The following is a 16,524-nucleotide window of genomic DNA, read 5'->3' as shown; positions in this document are numbered from 1 at the left end:
CATTAAAATTTCTATTAAAATTACGTCCTAGGTGATTTGTGTTCCTTTTTTTTTTCTTCTAAACAATCATTACGTTTATTATACAGGATGTAAAAATAGTTTGGAAACTGTATTTTTTTTTATTGCAGATTTGATTTCTCCAGCAAAAGTAACCCTATTCAAGTTATAGGTTTATGCATTTTGCTTCGCAAATGGCGCTGTAACCGAAAAAAATTAAATAGGTTATAAACTGATTAATTTATTTTCAAACTGATGAGTCTCGAGTTAAACCCCATATTTCTATTATATTTATTGAATTTAAAAAGAACCGAAATATTTAAATTCTAACTTACTTATTTTGAAGTCTTACTTTTAAAGCTTTTTTAACGTTAATTTTTTTTCCCTTTTCATTTAACATTGAGAAATGTATCGTAACTTGAAACACAATTCATCTTAAATGGCGTCGTTTTTTTTTTATCTTCCCTCTAAAAAAAAGAAAATATGAAGAAAGTGAGCTCATGGAAAGTATGGCGGTATGTTTTCAGAAGACGAAAACAATGAAGTTTATATTAATGGTTTTGGGTAAAATTTCTTCTTTAAAATGCCATAAGATAAACGATTTGTGGTTGATAGATTACAGATTTAATAGCTGGCAAACTTATTTAACATGACTTTTCCATTTAACTAAATTAAATAAAGGTTATGCTTATATTGTTTTTGTTTCAGGAAATAGATATAAAGTTTCACAACATTTTTTTAAATTTTCTTTCGCGATGACGAATGTTTAAACGTCTTATGGTGGATTTACTATAAACCAAATCAGCAATATTATGAGGTCTTTTGTTTAACAAAGACGTTGACATTTACTAAATTATTTAATATAATATCGAAAAATCAATTATCAAACTAAGTTTTAACTCTTTGATGCAGATGGGACACTGGTGTCCCTTTCTTATATTTTTTTTCTAACGCTCTAATTAATAGAAAGACATGTAATATTTTTTTTTATTATTTAAAAACTGTCTAATAGCTACTAAGACTTATCTGTTAGGTCAGGGATGGGGAAACTACGGCCCGCGGGCCAACTGTGGCCCGCCGGAGGATTTTATCCGGCCCGCGGATAGAATTTTTATTTGCCGATCAGCGGCAAATATAAACAATATACATCCATTTTATTGTCGACTATGTTTAAAATTATTTCTGTTTTTCCTTTTTTAACAAAGTACTGATGACATTTTTACTTTCTCTATTTTTGTTCTACAAAACATAAATTGATGGAAATAGTTGGCACCGACAGCTTCTGTTGGTAAAATGTTGAAAGCAGAAGTTCTTTATAGAATAACCGTAGTTTGGCTCCAACTAGCGTTTGTCATTCTCGAGGAGCTGACTTATGGAATCTAATATAGGTAAATTGTACTTCACATTTGGCAGACTGCGCATTTTACGCTCCAAAGAGCGGACAATCTAACAATCATCTGAAGCAGTTGTTTCTAAATATGCCTAAGTTTGACAAATCATTACCAAAAGCTAGTTTCCAAAATTTAAAAATTTCACGCCCAGAAAATCAGTGCTATTGTAGCTTAATCTTATATACGTGAACAAGAGTTTTCAATTATGAACCTTAGAAAAAATTATTTCAGAAGTAGACTAACAGAAAAGGATTTAGCCTTGTTCCTGAAAATGAGCACATCTCATTTCGAACCTTAATATAAGGAACTTTTAGAAATGAAATCGCAATTTCCTTCATCCCACTAAATATTTAAATTAAAACTTGTATATCGCTTTTTTTTCTTTCTTAAATTTTGAAGATCTTACTTGGCCCACCGAACATTTTTTTTTCTTGATTTTTGGCCCTCGACCAAAAAAGTTTGCCCATCCCTGTGTTAGGTCGTCGGAATTATATTTGCATTAAGTATAAAATCCCAAAAAAAAGAAAAAAATAGATTGAAATTTTTTTTTCCGTTAATATTCAATAATTTATCAGTAATTGATTTTATAAATTAAAGAATGATTATTGTGAGAAAATGAGCCATGTTTGAAAGATTTTACCTTTATCGCAAAAAGGAAAAAAGAAGAAAAAAACACTCATGTTGTTCATGTTGTATTTCATAAACATACATTATTAAATATGATATTTTTTTCTTTATTTTGACCTAAATTAATACAAAATAATAAACATGATCAATAAAAATTGTGCGTGAAAGAGTTAAATACTAATGTATTGTAATTTTGTCAAAATTAAACTAAATCCTTATGCAGAACTACATTGCATATTTATAGTAGGTAATTGGAATTACTTTTTTTTCTTTCTTTTGTGTTGATTAATTATAAGGATAGGAAAATTTAAAAAATCAACAATGTGCATTAAGGTCTATTCCGTATGATAATTATTATTTTCTTTTCATGCTTACGTAACCCTCTACCCCCTCTATTCTTTTAAATTTTTTGTAAAAACAACTTATTTGAAAAGCTTTTGCTGTGGTAAACCGTATTTACGGCTCTTTATCTTTTTAATAATATAAGTTCACTTGATGCACTTCAGTGACAAGAATCTTATATAGAGAAAAGAATTTTCTATTTTATTCGATTCTTCTGGTTTGCATTATTCTTTCATAGCTTTCGACTGCGATGTAAATTGTTATTAAATAAAACTTCATGGTAGTAAAAGTTTTTGTTTAATCTACTTTTATTTGTAAGCAGAAATTCGTTCTCCCGATTCATAACGCCGGGTAAACACTTAAACCGAGACGGGTGAATCTCCCCAGAGGGCGAACTCCAGAATATAAACACTCCATATTTGTTTTCTTATATCTTCCTCCCTCACTGAATGCCGATTTCCATTTTATTAAATTTATGGTACTTCGTGGCCAGAGGTTGAGATTTCCATAATCTTATTTTCTCAATCCAACTCCCCACATAATGTCTTTTTTTTTTCTTTCATTTGTGATTTGTATCCTTAGTACATGATGATTTTTCTTTCTTTTTTTTTCCTCTTTCAAGCGCGAGGTTACGGTGCTTTTTAATGAGAATGTCATTTCATTTCGCTTCTTTTCTTTTTCAATGTTTTCTCTTAGAAAATTTGTATGCGGATTTCGTACTTATTCCTGTCGCCTTGGCGTTAATTTTTAAAGAAAACTAAAAGACTTTTTCAAACGAAAGATTTTTGAAAAGTCTTCTGTCAACATTGAACTTAGTATTGATTTCTTTCAAAATAAACTTTCGGGATATTTTTTTAACGTGTTGTGCAAGTTCTTAAATAAGCATTTATTTAACGAGGGGGGGTTGAATAACATTATGCGCATTTGACATCTGGCATAATCTCATTTTAATCAGGATAATAAATGGATTTGTAAAGAATTTAACTTTATAATTCTCATTTTTAATGAGTAGAACTGTATGTAGTTCCTGGTAATTTGTCCTCAACATTTCATCCAACTTATTTTAACGAATGGTTAGAATTTTTACATCAAATTAGTCTTGAATTTTCATAATTAGTTTTCATTATTTTAAACTTTTCGATAAATCCCTATAAGATAATGAATGTACATTGAGATTTGTAATGCGCTTATTTTCAATTTAAAATAAACTAGTTTTGGGAAATTTTGTTCCATTTGCAATGATTCCTCTAACTAATCTTCAGCAATTTATGATGTAAATTATTGTATTAATAATTAAATAGAACATTGTCATTTATTTCATTGAGTCCCAGCGTCCGATATCTTTCACATCATTTAGTGAAACAATAAACAATATTTTAAGATTTATCCTTGTGTGTGTGTATGCCATTACAAATCGATTGTTTATTTAAAATTTTAATTAAGTTTTCTCTCATTTTTAGACTTTTTGATTAAAACGAGTTTTTAATCAAAATTTATCGTTTCGATTAGTCTTTTGGACAGTTTTGTGACATAAATATCTTTCTATTTGAGTCTAGTGGATTTTGCTCCATAACATAAGAAATACATCATAAAAATATGCTAAAAATTAAAAGTTTATCATTTCTGATGTAATAATTAAAAATAGCTGAAAATTTATTTTAATTATTTGAATTTTTTAATCGTATTAAAAAGTTTATAAATATATGTTAAAGCGTCATATTTTATTGAATTTGTAAGGAAAATCCATATTTTAAATTAAATTTCTTTTATAATGTACAATGCGTATTTTAATCTAAATTTATTCTGTAATTTATTTTCGTGAGATTTGAATATCGTAAAATAAATATTAAGTTCTGTACGGCTATCGTTATGTGTATGGGAATTCAATAACTGTTTGAGGAGTCCAGGCTAATGGAACGAGTCCAGACAGGTCAGTGGTTATCGCTCTTGCAAACCCCTTCCATTACTTATTGCCATTAATATCCTTATAAAAGTTTATATTATCATCCATCTGTGACAGCTTTTAAAAGAGCATTTAATATCTTGAGAGATGAGGAATAAAATGTGAAGTAAAAATCGATGGTAATGCGCCTGCCCTAGAATTTGACTAATGACAATATGATCGAACAGCGTGCAAATCTAAATATCGGTCCTAAAGTATTATTAACTAATGGGAATTTCAAACTCGTTAAGTCATAATTTAGTTTGGAGATTTGCATAATCTGCTTTGTCTTGAGGTTGACGCTACATTATTCGACGCCGCTCGATTAAATAATAAGTACTGCTCTGGAAGTAGCTGTATCAATTTTCGATTCCAAATGGGGACCTGTTTATGTAAATTCACTTGAATTTTAAGTTCGCTATTTTGCACTTTTATTTTGAAAAGATTGTTGTTGGGTCTGGTTAATTCGAAAGAAAAATTGTACTGAGGTTTTTTCTGAATCGTTAAGGAATTAGTGCGGAGTGAAATCTTGAATGTCATCGTTGGAATTGAAAAACAAAATGCTGCGCAAGTGGCGTACTTGATGATTTTATAATGACCCTATGTATGGCATTGTTAAGGATTTTATTGCCTGAGTTATAATGCGCTCTTTTTAAATCGATCATACAAATAGTCATCCCAAGTTTTGAAGAGGAAATGTATGGATGAACTCATCAATTTTGGCATAAATAATTTTTTTTTTCTATTGATTGAGTTTTCTATTTACCATTTTATATGTATACAGAAAGAGATTCTAAACATTTAAATTACAAACAATGAATAATGAAAACTTTTTTTTATATCAACATCCTACTTGCCTTACATTACTTCATTTAACTAGAAAGACTGAAACTCAGTATATATATATATTGCCCAAAAGCAGTCAAAATGACTGGATTGTAAAAGACTAAAATAACGTGTAAGAAAATTTGTTTAAAATTAATTTTTTATATTATTTACAGTTATATAACAAGTTATTATTAAATATTAACAATATTAAAAATTATATATTGTACGAAATTCTAAGACATTATGTCATCATTGTTTTTCTAATTGGAATTAAAAGCAGTCAAAATTACTTCTAGTGTAATGAATCTATGAGTAATGAATCTTCCTTCCTTCCTTCCTCAATGGCACGACAGCCCCGGGTGGGCCCTGGCCTTCTCAATCAACTTCCTCCAGGCCTGTCTCTGCCTGGCAGTTGTCTTCCAGTTTGAGACTTTTAAGACTGAAAAGTCTCTTTCCACGCAGTCGGCCCATCTCAGCTTTGGTCGACCTCTGGGCCTTGATCCGATGGGCTGAGCCGAAAAGATTATGTTTGTCGGACGCTCTCTGTTCATCCGAATGATGTGACCAGCCCATTTAATTCTTTGAATTTTTACGTACTTGACAACTTCAGGCTCTCTAAGGGCCCGATAGAGTTGTGAGTTTGAACGTCTGTACCAAGTACCATCAACTTGTTTGCCCCCAAAAATGGATCTTAGGATCCGACGTTCGAAGATTCCCAAGGAATTCTCATCTTTCTGTGTTGTTGTCCAAGTTTCTGAGGCATATGTTAGGATAGGTCTGATCAAGCATTTATAAATTAACAGTTTAGTATCTCTTTTTAGTAGGTTTGAGTTTAAATATTTTTTTAATCCATAGAAACATTTACTTGCACTATTGATTCTTCTTTGTATTTCGGGTGCGATATTGCCATTAACGTTGACTTCAGAACCAAGATAAACAAAACTGTTTACTTTTTCAAACTTGTAATGAATCTAGTGAATCTAATGAATCTAGTGAATCTATAAGTAATGAATCTAGTATTAATCAAGTAATGAATCTAGTGTTAATCAAGTAATGTTTAATTTCGGTGAGGGGTTTGTCCCCCACCTCCAAAACTACGCGACTGCCTCTAGGCATTCTAACTTTTTTTTCCCCCCTTACGCTTTCCATTTTAATATTACATCAAAATTTGCTTACAACACTCTGGAACTGTAATCTCTTAAACTACTTATTGTCATTTTTTTTTTTTTTTTAACTACCGGCATTGAACAGCCGACCCAATTCTAAGTTTACTACGACTAATGTTCAACTCCGTAGCCTTGTAATTTTGAACCCAATCCAGAAGACAAGGGAACTCTTGGATCAAGCATTGGGACAAATTTATCCTTCGTTGAGGACTTTTTGATGGAATTAACCCTCTATTGCTTTACATGGATATTAAAATCTTGAAAACCTCTTATCGTTAGCTCGACGGCAAGAAGATTCTTCCCATGATTCGTCTGCCATTAAGGATATTTTAAGTCTGCACTGTGGTTGGTGCGAGCCGAGAGTAGAATTCGTATGAACCAGCCGTCCTTCGTAGCATTAAACTTAACATTTAATTCCATAAATACCTTAAAATCCATCAATGCATAGAATTTTAAAACGTCCCTATCGTTCCTTTTTGCTACACAAAAATAACAGAAAAGAAAAATCGATAAAGTGTTAGACTTAGTTGATTAATCCTTTTTTCTAATGAAATAAATCTTGCTACTTATAGCCTATAATATATAACTTGCTAACCTAAAATTTCTTTCTAAAAACGTAAAACTGTTCAAAATAATATTTAATCTAGCATTGAAAAAGCAAAGCAGCTTCATTCGCATTTTTTCTGAACTCGTACCTATTCATTAATTCATAGGGAATTCAGTTACAAAGAGTGAAAATAGTATCTCATTTGCTTTTATCCAATGAACATTTCTATCAAGAGCTTTGTCAGATTTTTATTCATTACAAAGAAAGATCGCAGCAGACACACATATCTTTATTTAGGGCTATTTTCACTCGTCAGAAACGTCCTGCCACTGGACAGTCCTGACCGACGTTATCTTGACGTTAATTCTTTGGAACGGGAAACGTTTGCTTTCTGTCGGTTTTCTGTATTACTTTGTAACCAAAAAAAAAGACGAAACCCGTCTGTTTGGATCTATTTATTCTACTCTCCTATTGGTTTGCTATTTTTCCTCAACTCTGCTAAAATCATTTTTTTTTTTCCCTCTGTCTCCGACTTTGACATTTCTATAGCTTATGGTCGAAATTTTGTTTTCAATGGTGTCTTTATTTTTCAAAGCTTTGGCATTCGGTATATATAACCTATATATTTTATCTGTGAATACTATCTTAATGGGATATATTTTTATTTTATTTTTTTTTACGTTATCGTTGGCTGATATTTCCTCTTTTTTTTTTTTTTTTTTTTTTTGTACAGCGACACCATTTACGTTCTTTTGTCCATTCTGTGTTTGATAGTTAAGATTTCTTTAATAGTTAAATCGGTGTTAACAAATCAGATGCCTTTTATACTTTAGTTATTTTGTTTAGCGTGTAGTCTGGTAAAGTGTTATATTGATTCCATTCTGTCTTTTCATTTCATTCTTCTTTGGATTGCGAGATGCGTGTTACTTTTTCTTTTTTTTTTAAATCGAGATAAATGTTTTTTTTTCTTTGCTTGCAACGTGCCAAGTTTTTTGGATTTATGTTGTTTCATCAGTAGAAATAAAAACAAAAGTTTTACAAAGTTTTTAAGTAAACTTTACAAAGTTTTTAAGTTATTATTTTATATTTAAAAAAAAATATGCGATTCATATGTGTGAATACATAGAGCAGGACTCTCATAGGTCAGGGAAAACCTGAAATTGTTAGATAATTTTATTTATTTATTTATTTTGTAAAGAACTTGGGAAATTTCCTTGTTATTAATCATACCTGGAAAATAACCAGTTTTAAAATTGCCAGTAACAGTAATCACTTATTGAGATAAGATTTAAGTAATTTTAACATTTATTGCAATTTTTTATTGTAAAAATTCCACATTTTAGCGAAACTTTTCTTGTTTTCATCTTTATTCAGTGACATTTTTTTTTCTTGCTCACAAAATCTAATATTTGACGTTACAAACAAAATCAAAATTTTCCGATGAAAAAATGCATGGTATAGATAAAATATGGTATAAATTAACGTTGAAATTTTCTTGAAATTCCTGGAAAATAAATTTCTAAAATTAAGTGTGCCCTGATAAGAGTTAAATGTGAACGAAGGAATTACATGAAAAAGAATTGATTTCAAATTTATTCATACGTTCATGTAACTCTTTCGAAACATTATCTCTAATTATCGTTGTAGTGTAAACAGGCCAACCGGTATCATACCTTATTAGTAAACTACAATTATTTTATAAAGAAGTGGCTGTTGTGTAGTAATTAACTGCTGCTCTATTAACTCTTTGTACAAATTTATCGAGTTCATCGAAAATATTGAATTTTTATTAATTTCTTATAATTCTCATTATTTCTTTATCCTTTTAACGGATCTGACTAAGGTGCCCATCAGATAGGAATGGTGATTTCTCTGACTTTTCTTTTTTGAGGATTAAATCATACCCGTGTCATATTTTCGTCCGTTTTTAAAAGTAACTAAAATGCTTTCGAAACTCGACCAATTGATTATATTACTTATTTAAATTATTTTTATGTCGTGGTGATAAAATTTATAAAGCAAAGAATCAAATATTAAAGTCTAACTTTGGAAATGAATTTATGCAACTTTGAAAAATATGTAGCAGTAGTGAGAAGGTATGAAAAATTGGAACGTATTTTTTTTTTTTCCGCTAGACACTTAATTCTTTGAAAACTTAAAAGTACTGTATAAAGTAAATTTAATTTGTTTTAATTAATATTCATTGTTTCATAAAAACAGTAAAACTTATTGTTTTAACTAAATATTTTTCCAACCTATAAAATAAGCGTGGATTTTAAACTCTATGTTTGTATATTTTGAATTTGCTGTTTTGTTTCCCATGGAATAATTTGCGTAAAAAGCTGTGTATATGCCAAAAATATTTATAGGGATTCTCGAACTTCAAAGCAGCGTTCCGCGAATTCAATCCGGGAGAATAGTTTCTGCTTGAGTTAAAAATACAATTTTTACCATGTATGAGCTGGGCCTCCACCCTCCTTCTATATTTTTTTATGAATGCGGCTGTAATATTGAATTTTGAATGAAAAGCGAAAGCCGGTGCGCTGTGTGTTTTTTTATTCATGTTGTATACAAATTCTTTAGTTCCTGTTGAATTTCTCCGTCGCCATTTCGTAGTATCTTATTCTACTTTTAAAATGCTCCGATTTTCTTTTTCTTTCCCTCGTGGGAAGCATAAATTATCAGGTCGTTTGATAAACTCAAACTCCTGTGAAATGTTTAAGATTTAGGTATGAGTTTTATTGAGGATATATTGTTGTTGAAATAGCCATAAATTTCATTTCCTTTATTCGAAAGGACTAGCTCGGTAGTAAAAAATTGCCAGATTTTTTTTTTAACTCTCGTTATATTAAATATGTTTGAAAGATTCATCGCGCCGTAAAAATGTCTTTGAGTATGTATTGCCCTCAAGAAATCCTTCACTATATGCTACTATAACAATATATTTTTTTTCAACAGTTTCACCTAAAGATTGTTATATTAATAGTAATTGAATGCTTAATTGATAAACTTGTAGCTAAGCTTCATAAATCAATCTTGTCTTTCGAGATTGAGTGTTCACCTTTAACTAGGGCACGAAATTAACGGTGATCCATTGATCTGTGACCCCTAGAATTTTACTCGGACCACCATAAATTAATTTAACAGCAATCAAAAGGAGGGGGTGGTATTCTGCTTTGGTTTTACTTTGGCTAAGCTAAGAGCAGAACCTACTGGGGAGCACAGCATTGAGGTTTGTATCTGCTCGAGCTCGATCAGGACTAGCTCGGTAGTAAAAAATTGCCAGATTTTTTTTTTAACTCTCGTTATATTAAATATGTTTGAAAGATTCATCGCGCCGTAAAAATGTCTTTGAGTATGTATTGCCCTCAAGAAATCCTTCACTATATGCTACTATAACAATATATTTTTTTTCAACAGTTTCACCTAAAGATTGTTATATTAATAGTAATTGAATGCTTAATTGATAAACTTGTAGCTAAGCTTCATAAATCAATCTTGTCTTTCGAGATTGAGTGTTCACCTTTAACTAGGGCACGAAATTAACGGTGATCCATTGATCTGTGACCCCTAGAATTTTACTCGGACCACCATAAATTAATTTAACAGCAATCAAAAGGAGGGGGTGGTATTCTGCTTTGGTTTTACTTTGGCTAAGCTAAGAGCAGAACCTACTGGGGAGCACAGCATTGAGGTTTGTATCTGCTCGAGCTCGATCACCTAGCCCCGTGTATATAAACAACACACTATTTCCTTGATTTTTTTCCTGGTGGCCCTTTGCGCCAAATGCAGAGTTAATACACATTCCCAGCATCCCAGCGTTATTATTATTATTATTTTGTCATCCAGGTTGGGTTTAAAACTACAAGACCACGGCGTTTATTTAATAGTTATTGCTGAACTTTTCCACGGGATTTAAAAAATCCTGGTATTTTAATCCGGTGCTATAACGATTTGCGATTTTCGAATCAGGCATTTTAATCATCTCCTTTGACGTGCTTCATTTGTGCCGATTTCATCGTCACAATCTAAGTTATTTTTTTTTTTTTTTTTTTTTTTTTTTTTTTTTTTTTTTTTTTTGAAACTCGATATTTTTAATATAATATTATTACAAAACATAAAATTTGAATATGGGCTTTTAAACTGCTAACTGTTTTTGAACTTTGTTTCCAATTTTTTGTTGCTTAAAAAGCGGATTTAATATTCCTTAAATCTCATACAATTTCTGTAATTAAAGTATTTAATTTACATTTATGTTGCTCAATAAATTTTTACTTTAATTCAATGCACATTCAGTAAATTTTTTTAATGAATTTTTGTGTTGCTTGCAACCATATTTTTAAGCTGACTAATAAAAAAGAATTAAGTATTTGGAAAAAAAATTATTTCATGCACTGATGTTTTAATAAAAATTATCGTATTGCCCTCAGCGTGTTTAAATACTTGGGCACCCACCCTTCTATATTACAATAAAAATAATTTTTTCTTTATAAAATATTTTTTAATTCATATTATGAATAAAAAATCTCTTAACTAAACTTTGAATATAAGAATTGTAAGATAGCTAGTTATTTACTCGTATTTTTAAGATTAATTTCATTTCAATGTGATAAGTTTATACAACATTCCAAATTTAGTACGTTTTCTAAATTCTGCCTTACATCGCAATTATCAATTTTAATCAATTCAGTCACTCATTAATCAATTTTACTATACATAAATTAAAATAAAATGAATTACAAATGCCCGAACGTCTCTTCATTGTGTTCGTTTCATATTATAATTTTAAAAAAAATTTTAAGTCTACAATAGGGCGCATTTTTAAATCCTGCAGGGGTCTTGCACCTAAGTCTATGCGCACCACTACTTCCTGATTCAATACATTTTAACATTAAGTAATTGCAACTCACTAATTTAAACTGCGAGTGATTTGATAGATTCTTTACCATTGTTCTTTTAATAAATATTTTGACTTAACTGACTGTAATTTCATTTTTATTCAATAAATGAAATAGCTATGCGTTTACTTACTTGGTTTATAAATGTAATATATTTGATATAATGTTGATGTAATGTTGGTTTATAATTGCATTTATAAATGTAACGTGTAAAATGTTTCTACCACTTCTAATGGCCTTTTTTTCTTTTCTGTTTAGCTTCTCGTATACGTTATGAAATAACTGCGGGAAACATAGGTGGAGCTTTTGCTGTGAAAAATGAAACAGGAGCTATTTATGTTGCTAGTCCCCTTGATTATGAAACAAGAAAATCGGTAAGTGCTTTTTAAACGAAATTTTTTTGTTTAGATCTTCTTCTTTTTTTCATTGGAGGTAGTTTTTACTCAACTTCTTAAAAAATAAAATTATGTTATGCTAATTAAGAGGCCTTTTTCCTCTCGACCCATCATAACTTTTGACGGTGTAAAAGACGAGGAGGGAAAATTCTAAATATGTTCTTTTTCATTAAATTTTCACATTTCTGCTGGATAATCACTATATTCGTCAATATCTTTCAAAGCATGTGAAATTCAAGTCCGTCAGCCAACCACACTTTGATAGATAAAGCGTTTTAGTTTTTTATGCATTTTTTTTTCTGATATAATTATACCAATTCAGTTCTGCAATCAGCATTTTTCGAAAGCTAGTTTAGTATCATACATTTGTCGATTTTTATATTTTTGATAAATATCTTCGTTTTTGCCTAATTTACATTAAACGAAATTATTATTGACATCCGTTAACATTCCAGCTTGTCATAAAATCAAATGTCTTAATCTAAGAACGGACAACTATGCAGTTTTTAAATTGCTTGCTCACAGCCACAAATAACATTATTTTGTTGCTTTACATTGAATAAAGAAATCGATATAAGCTCTAAAAATTTATCAAGCACCATTTCTTCTTATTGAATAAGGTGGTCCCTTTATTTATTGTTTTTTTTTTCTGAAAGGCACTCTGTTAAAAGCTTATTCAATACAAATAACAATAATAAATTATTCAATACCAGAAAATGAAGAAGATAAAGCAAAATTGAAAATTTAACAAGATGGCTATGAGAAAAGTGTAAATACTGAATTGTTCATTCGAATTTCCAGGTTTCCATATGTTTCAAAATTATTTTTAAAAATACGATACCTCATTTAAATGATATTTTTCCCATTTAATTGCAGTTGCTTAATTTATTTCAATTACTTGATACCAAGTTTTCTTATGTAACATAATTTGACACTTTTTAATTATTCAATAAATACATGCTTTCAAAGTCAGTATTTATTACGGTTCTCCGCTTTTATTCTTTGTTCTTTTAAACTTATTAAATAATTTTGCACAGGAAGAAAAAAAAAGCACATTTACGAAGCTCTTGCAATGACGTTGTATGTATTTTTTTAAATTTAATATTTAAGATTTACAAAAAATATTTCAAGTTTAAAAGAAAAATAATTTCTCTTTAAATACATTAAAAATACATTAAAAATTTCTTTGTTTCATGCAAATGAAAAAAAAATATAAAAGAGATGTATAAAAAAGCTTTTTTAAAAGAAAATAAAAATGTTCCTTTATTATAAGATTTTTTTTTCCGAACCTTAGTAACTTGCTAAACATAATTATTTTCCAAACCATTTTTAGAGCTTAGAAAAAAATAATGGTTATACTTAAAACCTCTAATCCAGTTAAAGAATTTAGATAAGTACGTAAATTAAAATGAAATATTTAAAGATTTGATTTTTAATGGTTTTAGTAAAGTCACCGAAAAGCAAATTTCTTAAAAAGCGATGAAAGCAGACATTAAATCTTTTTAAACAATTTTCCTTTTAACTTTGAACTCGTTAAAAAGTGAGTGAATAAACGTAAATTAGAACATCTTCTTATTTTGATTTTATGCTACTTTGAGCCTTTTTAAAGCAATTTTTTATGTAACTTTTTTTCTCTGCACTGTTCCCAAAAGCGCAAAGGACGATATAATGCACAATTTATTTCAAAGCTCTCCAAGAAAGTGAAACGAATACATTATTGAAACATGTCTGGCCTCCAACTTTTGATGTATGGTAAAAACGGTAAAAGAAGGGAGGAAAAAAAGGACATTTCAATTTAAGAATTAGTAAATGTCTCTTGCTATTCATCAAATTTTTTTTTTCTGGAAAGCAAATATTTACGATGTTTAAGAAAATAGTGCTTTTAAAAAGAATTTCTTACGTTGATTAATGTTCGGGACAGCGTTTTTAAAACTTATAAGTAAATAGAATGCCTATTAATTTTAATGACATTCCAAGTTCATTTGCATTTCAAATGATTTTCAGTAAAAGGGATATTTTCTGACATTTTATGGTTACTTAAAAATCTTGAAATGGAAAATACATTCTTATTCAATTTCAAATCTTCATTTGTCTTGTGGTTGAAGTTTTAGAATACATTTTTCTATCCAGCTATTTATAAATGAAACAATTGTTTCAATTTTATAAATAGTTGCACTTTAGCATAATAGTTGCGAATTATGTTTCCCTGTTAATTTTGAATGCTTAATAGTTGAATATTAATAAATGTAAATCATAGTGAACAATATGAAATTAAACACTCGAATTTATAAAACAAGAATACGAAGTAGGTGATTTTTAGAATAAATATTTTTAAGTGCCAATGTAACTTCAAACTAATTGTCATTATATGCGTTTTATATGTGTAATATTATAGAATTTTTTTTAAACAATTGTTTATTAAAATTGAGTTTTAATTATTTGAAGGAGAATTTAAAATAATTTTTAAATAATTAAATAGCTGGCAATGGAGAAAATCCCTGAATATTTTCATGTGTAATATTATTTAATATGTATATTTTTTATAATGTAAGATCTTATGATCTTATTATTTTTTATAATGTAAGGGAAGAAGGTTTAAGTGACATTACTGAAGGGGGGGGATGAGATTTCTCTTATAAAGATCCTATTAACATAACATATCTTCGTAGATAAAGGGAAGGGTGTTTTTAGTGTGAAGAAAATTGAGCAATTAGCAATCGGCGAATAACCTTAGAAAAATTGTCTTTTATCAGCTTGTTAAGATCATAAAAGTGCAATAGCTGTGACTCGAACTGTTTAAATGAAAAGATTTCTAGACTTAACGAAATGGAAGCTTGCAGAAAAGAGAGATAAAGATCTGGTCTTTATTTGCTATTGGCAATGTATATATTTACTGCTGTTTTTCTAAGGCTCTATCGTCGCATGAAATAATGCTTTTTTTACGAATGACATATTATTCTGTGATTTTGCAACAGTTCCTCATACGTGTTAGGTCGAGTTTAGCCCGTCTTTAGCCAGCGCCCTTTTTGTTTATTCTGAAAATAGAGCGAAATGTCAATGAGGAGAAAAGCCACAGTTTTGAGAAAATAAAAAAAAGTTATTCGTCTGTTTTAAAGCCCAGATTATTCTTCGCGGTAAGATGACTTATATGGTTTAAAATTATAGTTTTTCTTCAGACACAAGGACTTACTTTCTCTTGGCAAAAGTCCCACAGTGGACTGATCGTTAAGACACGGTTCCCAGCAGATCACCGAAGTCAAGCATCACTGACTGCGGTCAGTGTGCGGGTGGGTGACCACTTGGATCAGTCTGCGTAGGGACCGAGGGTGTGCGGTATTGGTCCTCGTTAAACTGTTCTACCGTAAAGTGCTCGCCTTCGCGTGCAGGTCGTCGGGCTACCGAAGCGGGGGTGCCATCCCCTCTGCAGAGGATCAAAATTGTGATGGCATCATCCTCAGGGATGTTTCCCAGACCGTCGCCAATAGCCCATTGTGCAGCTCTAGTGCGACGTAAATGAATAAAACAAACAATTCTCTTGGCAAAAGAGCTTCGAAAAGGCATGGTAAGCACTAATTTACTCAACTTCGTCAAAATGACACTAATCATTGAGCTCTTCAATAAATTATATTATTTTATGCCCTATAATTTTCTTGTTTTCTCTCGACATGAATAAATTAGTGATATTAAATGTCATATTCAAGTTTAAAATCCTATTTCATATTTTATACAACCTATGTATATGTCTATATTCTGTGTAGATAAGCATTCAAAGAATGTTTTCGATATACAAAAGTGTCTGTTTTGGAATGTTTGTATCTAGATCCCCTTTCACTGAGTTTTTTGATTCAGGCTATTCGTATTGTGATCCACGAGGTATAAATTCACTGTGAAAATATGTAAAGTATTTTATGCAAATGAGTTTGGTGAATTTTTTTCTCGCCAAACATCCCTTTCACATACGCATTATCGATTATGTCTTCATCCAGCTGTGCTGCAAGCATCGATTACTGCTTGTATTGATATATGAAAAGCGCATTTTTCTGTCCTCTCTTGCCTGTGTGAATGTTTTCAACTTCAAAGCTTTACTTATCCATAATTCATTACCAAACAAAGCGCTACGTAAAAAATTAGCAAAAAGAAGAAAAAAACTTTATTTTTTTCGTATCTGATCTAAACTTAATTCCCACAAGCTCCCCTATTCGTTGTTTGTTTTTTTTTTTTTTACAAAGCAGCACGTAAATTATAAATCAAATAAACCTCAACAAATAAATGATTTCTTAATGTAAACTGTTTAGATTGTCAATTAAAAATTTCATTTGGCATTTTAAAATTATTTTAGAGAATTATTGCTGTTGTGATTTGGGGAAATAGACTTGCGAATTCAATTAATG

The 16,524-nt window shown here is 30.0% G+C and overlaps 1 protein-coding gene across 2 annotated transcripts in view; it reads left to right on the top strand.

The window, feature by feature from the left end:
- The window catches only part of LOC107450889 (neural-cadherin-like), a 301,833-nt gene that overhangs the window by 241,757 nt on the left and 43,552 nt on the right, over window positions 1-16,524 (top strand). For both annotated transcript variants that reach the window (XM_016066818.4, NM_001323824.1), the window contains 1 exon segment: window positions 11,997-12,112. In XM_016066818.4, the coding sequence (XP_015922304.1) occupies window positions 11,997-12,112 (116 nt within the window).

The sequence above is a fragment of the Parasteatoda tepidariorum genome, chromosome 3, assembly GCF_982258835.1.
Source record: "Parasteatoda tepidariorum strain Cologne lab strain chromosome 3, Ptep-v5.0, whole genome shotgun sequence".
Classification (NCBI taxonomy): domain Eukaryota; kingdom Metazoa; phylum Arthropoda; class Arachnida; order Araneae; family Theridiidae; genus Parasteatoda; species Parasteatoda tepidariorum.
Note: the sequence above shows the minus strand (reverse complement) of the source record. Positions and strands in the feature narration are given on the sequence as shown.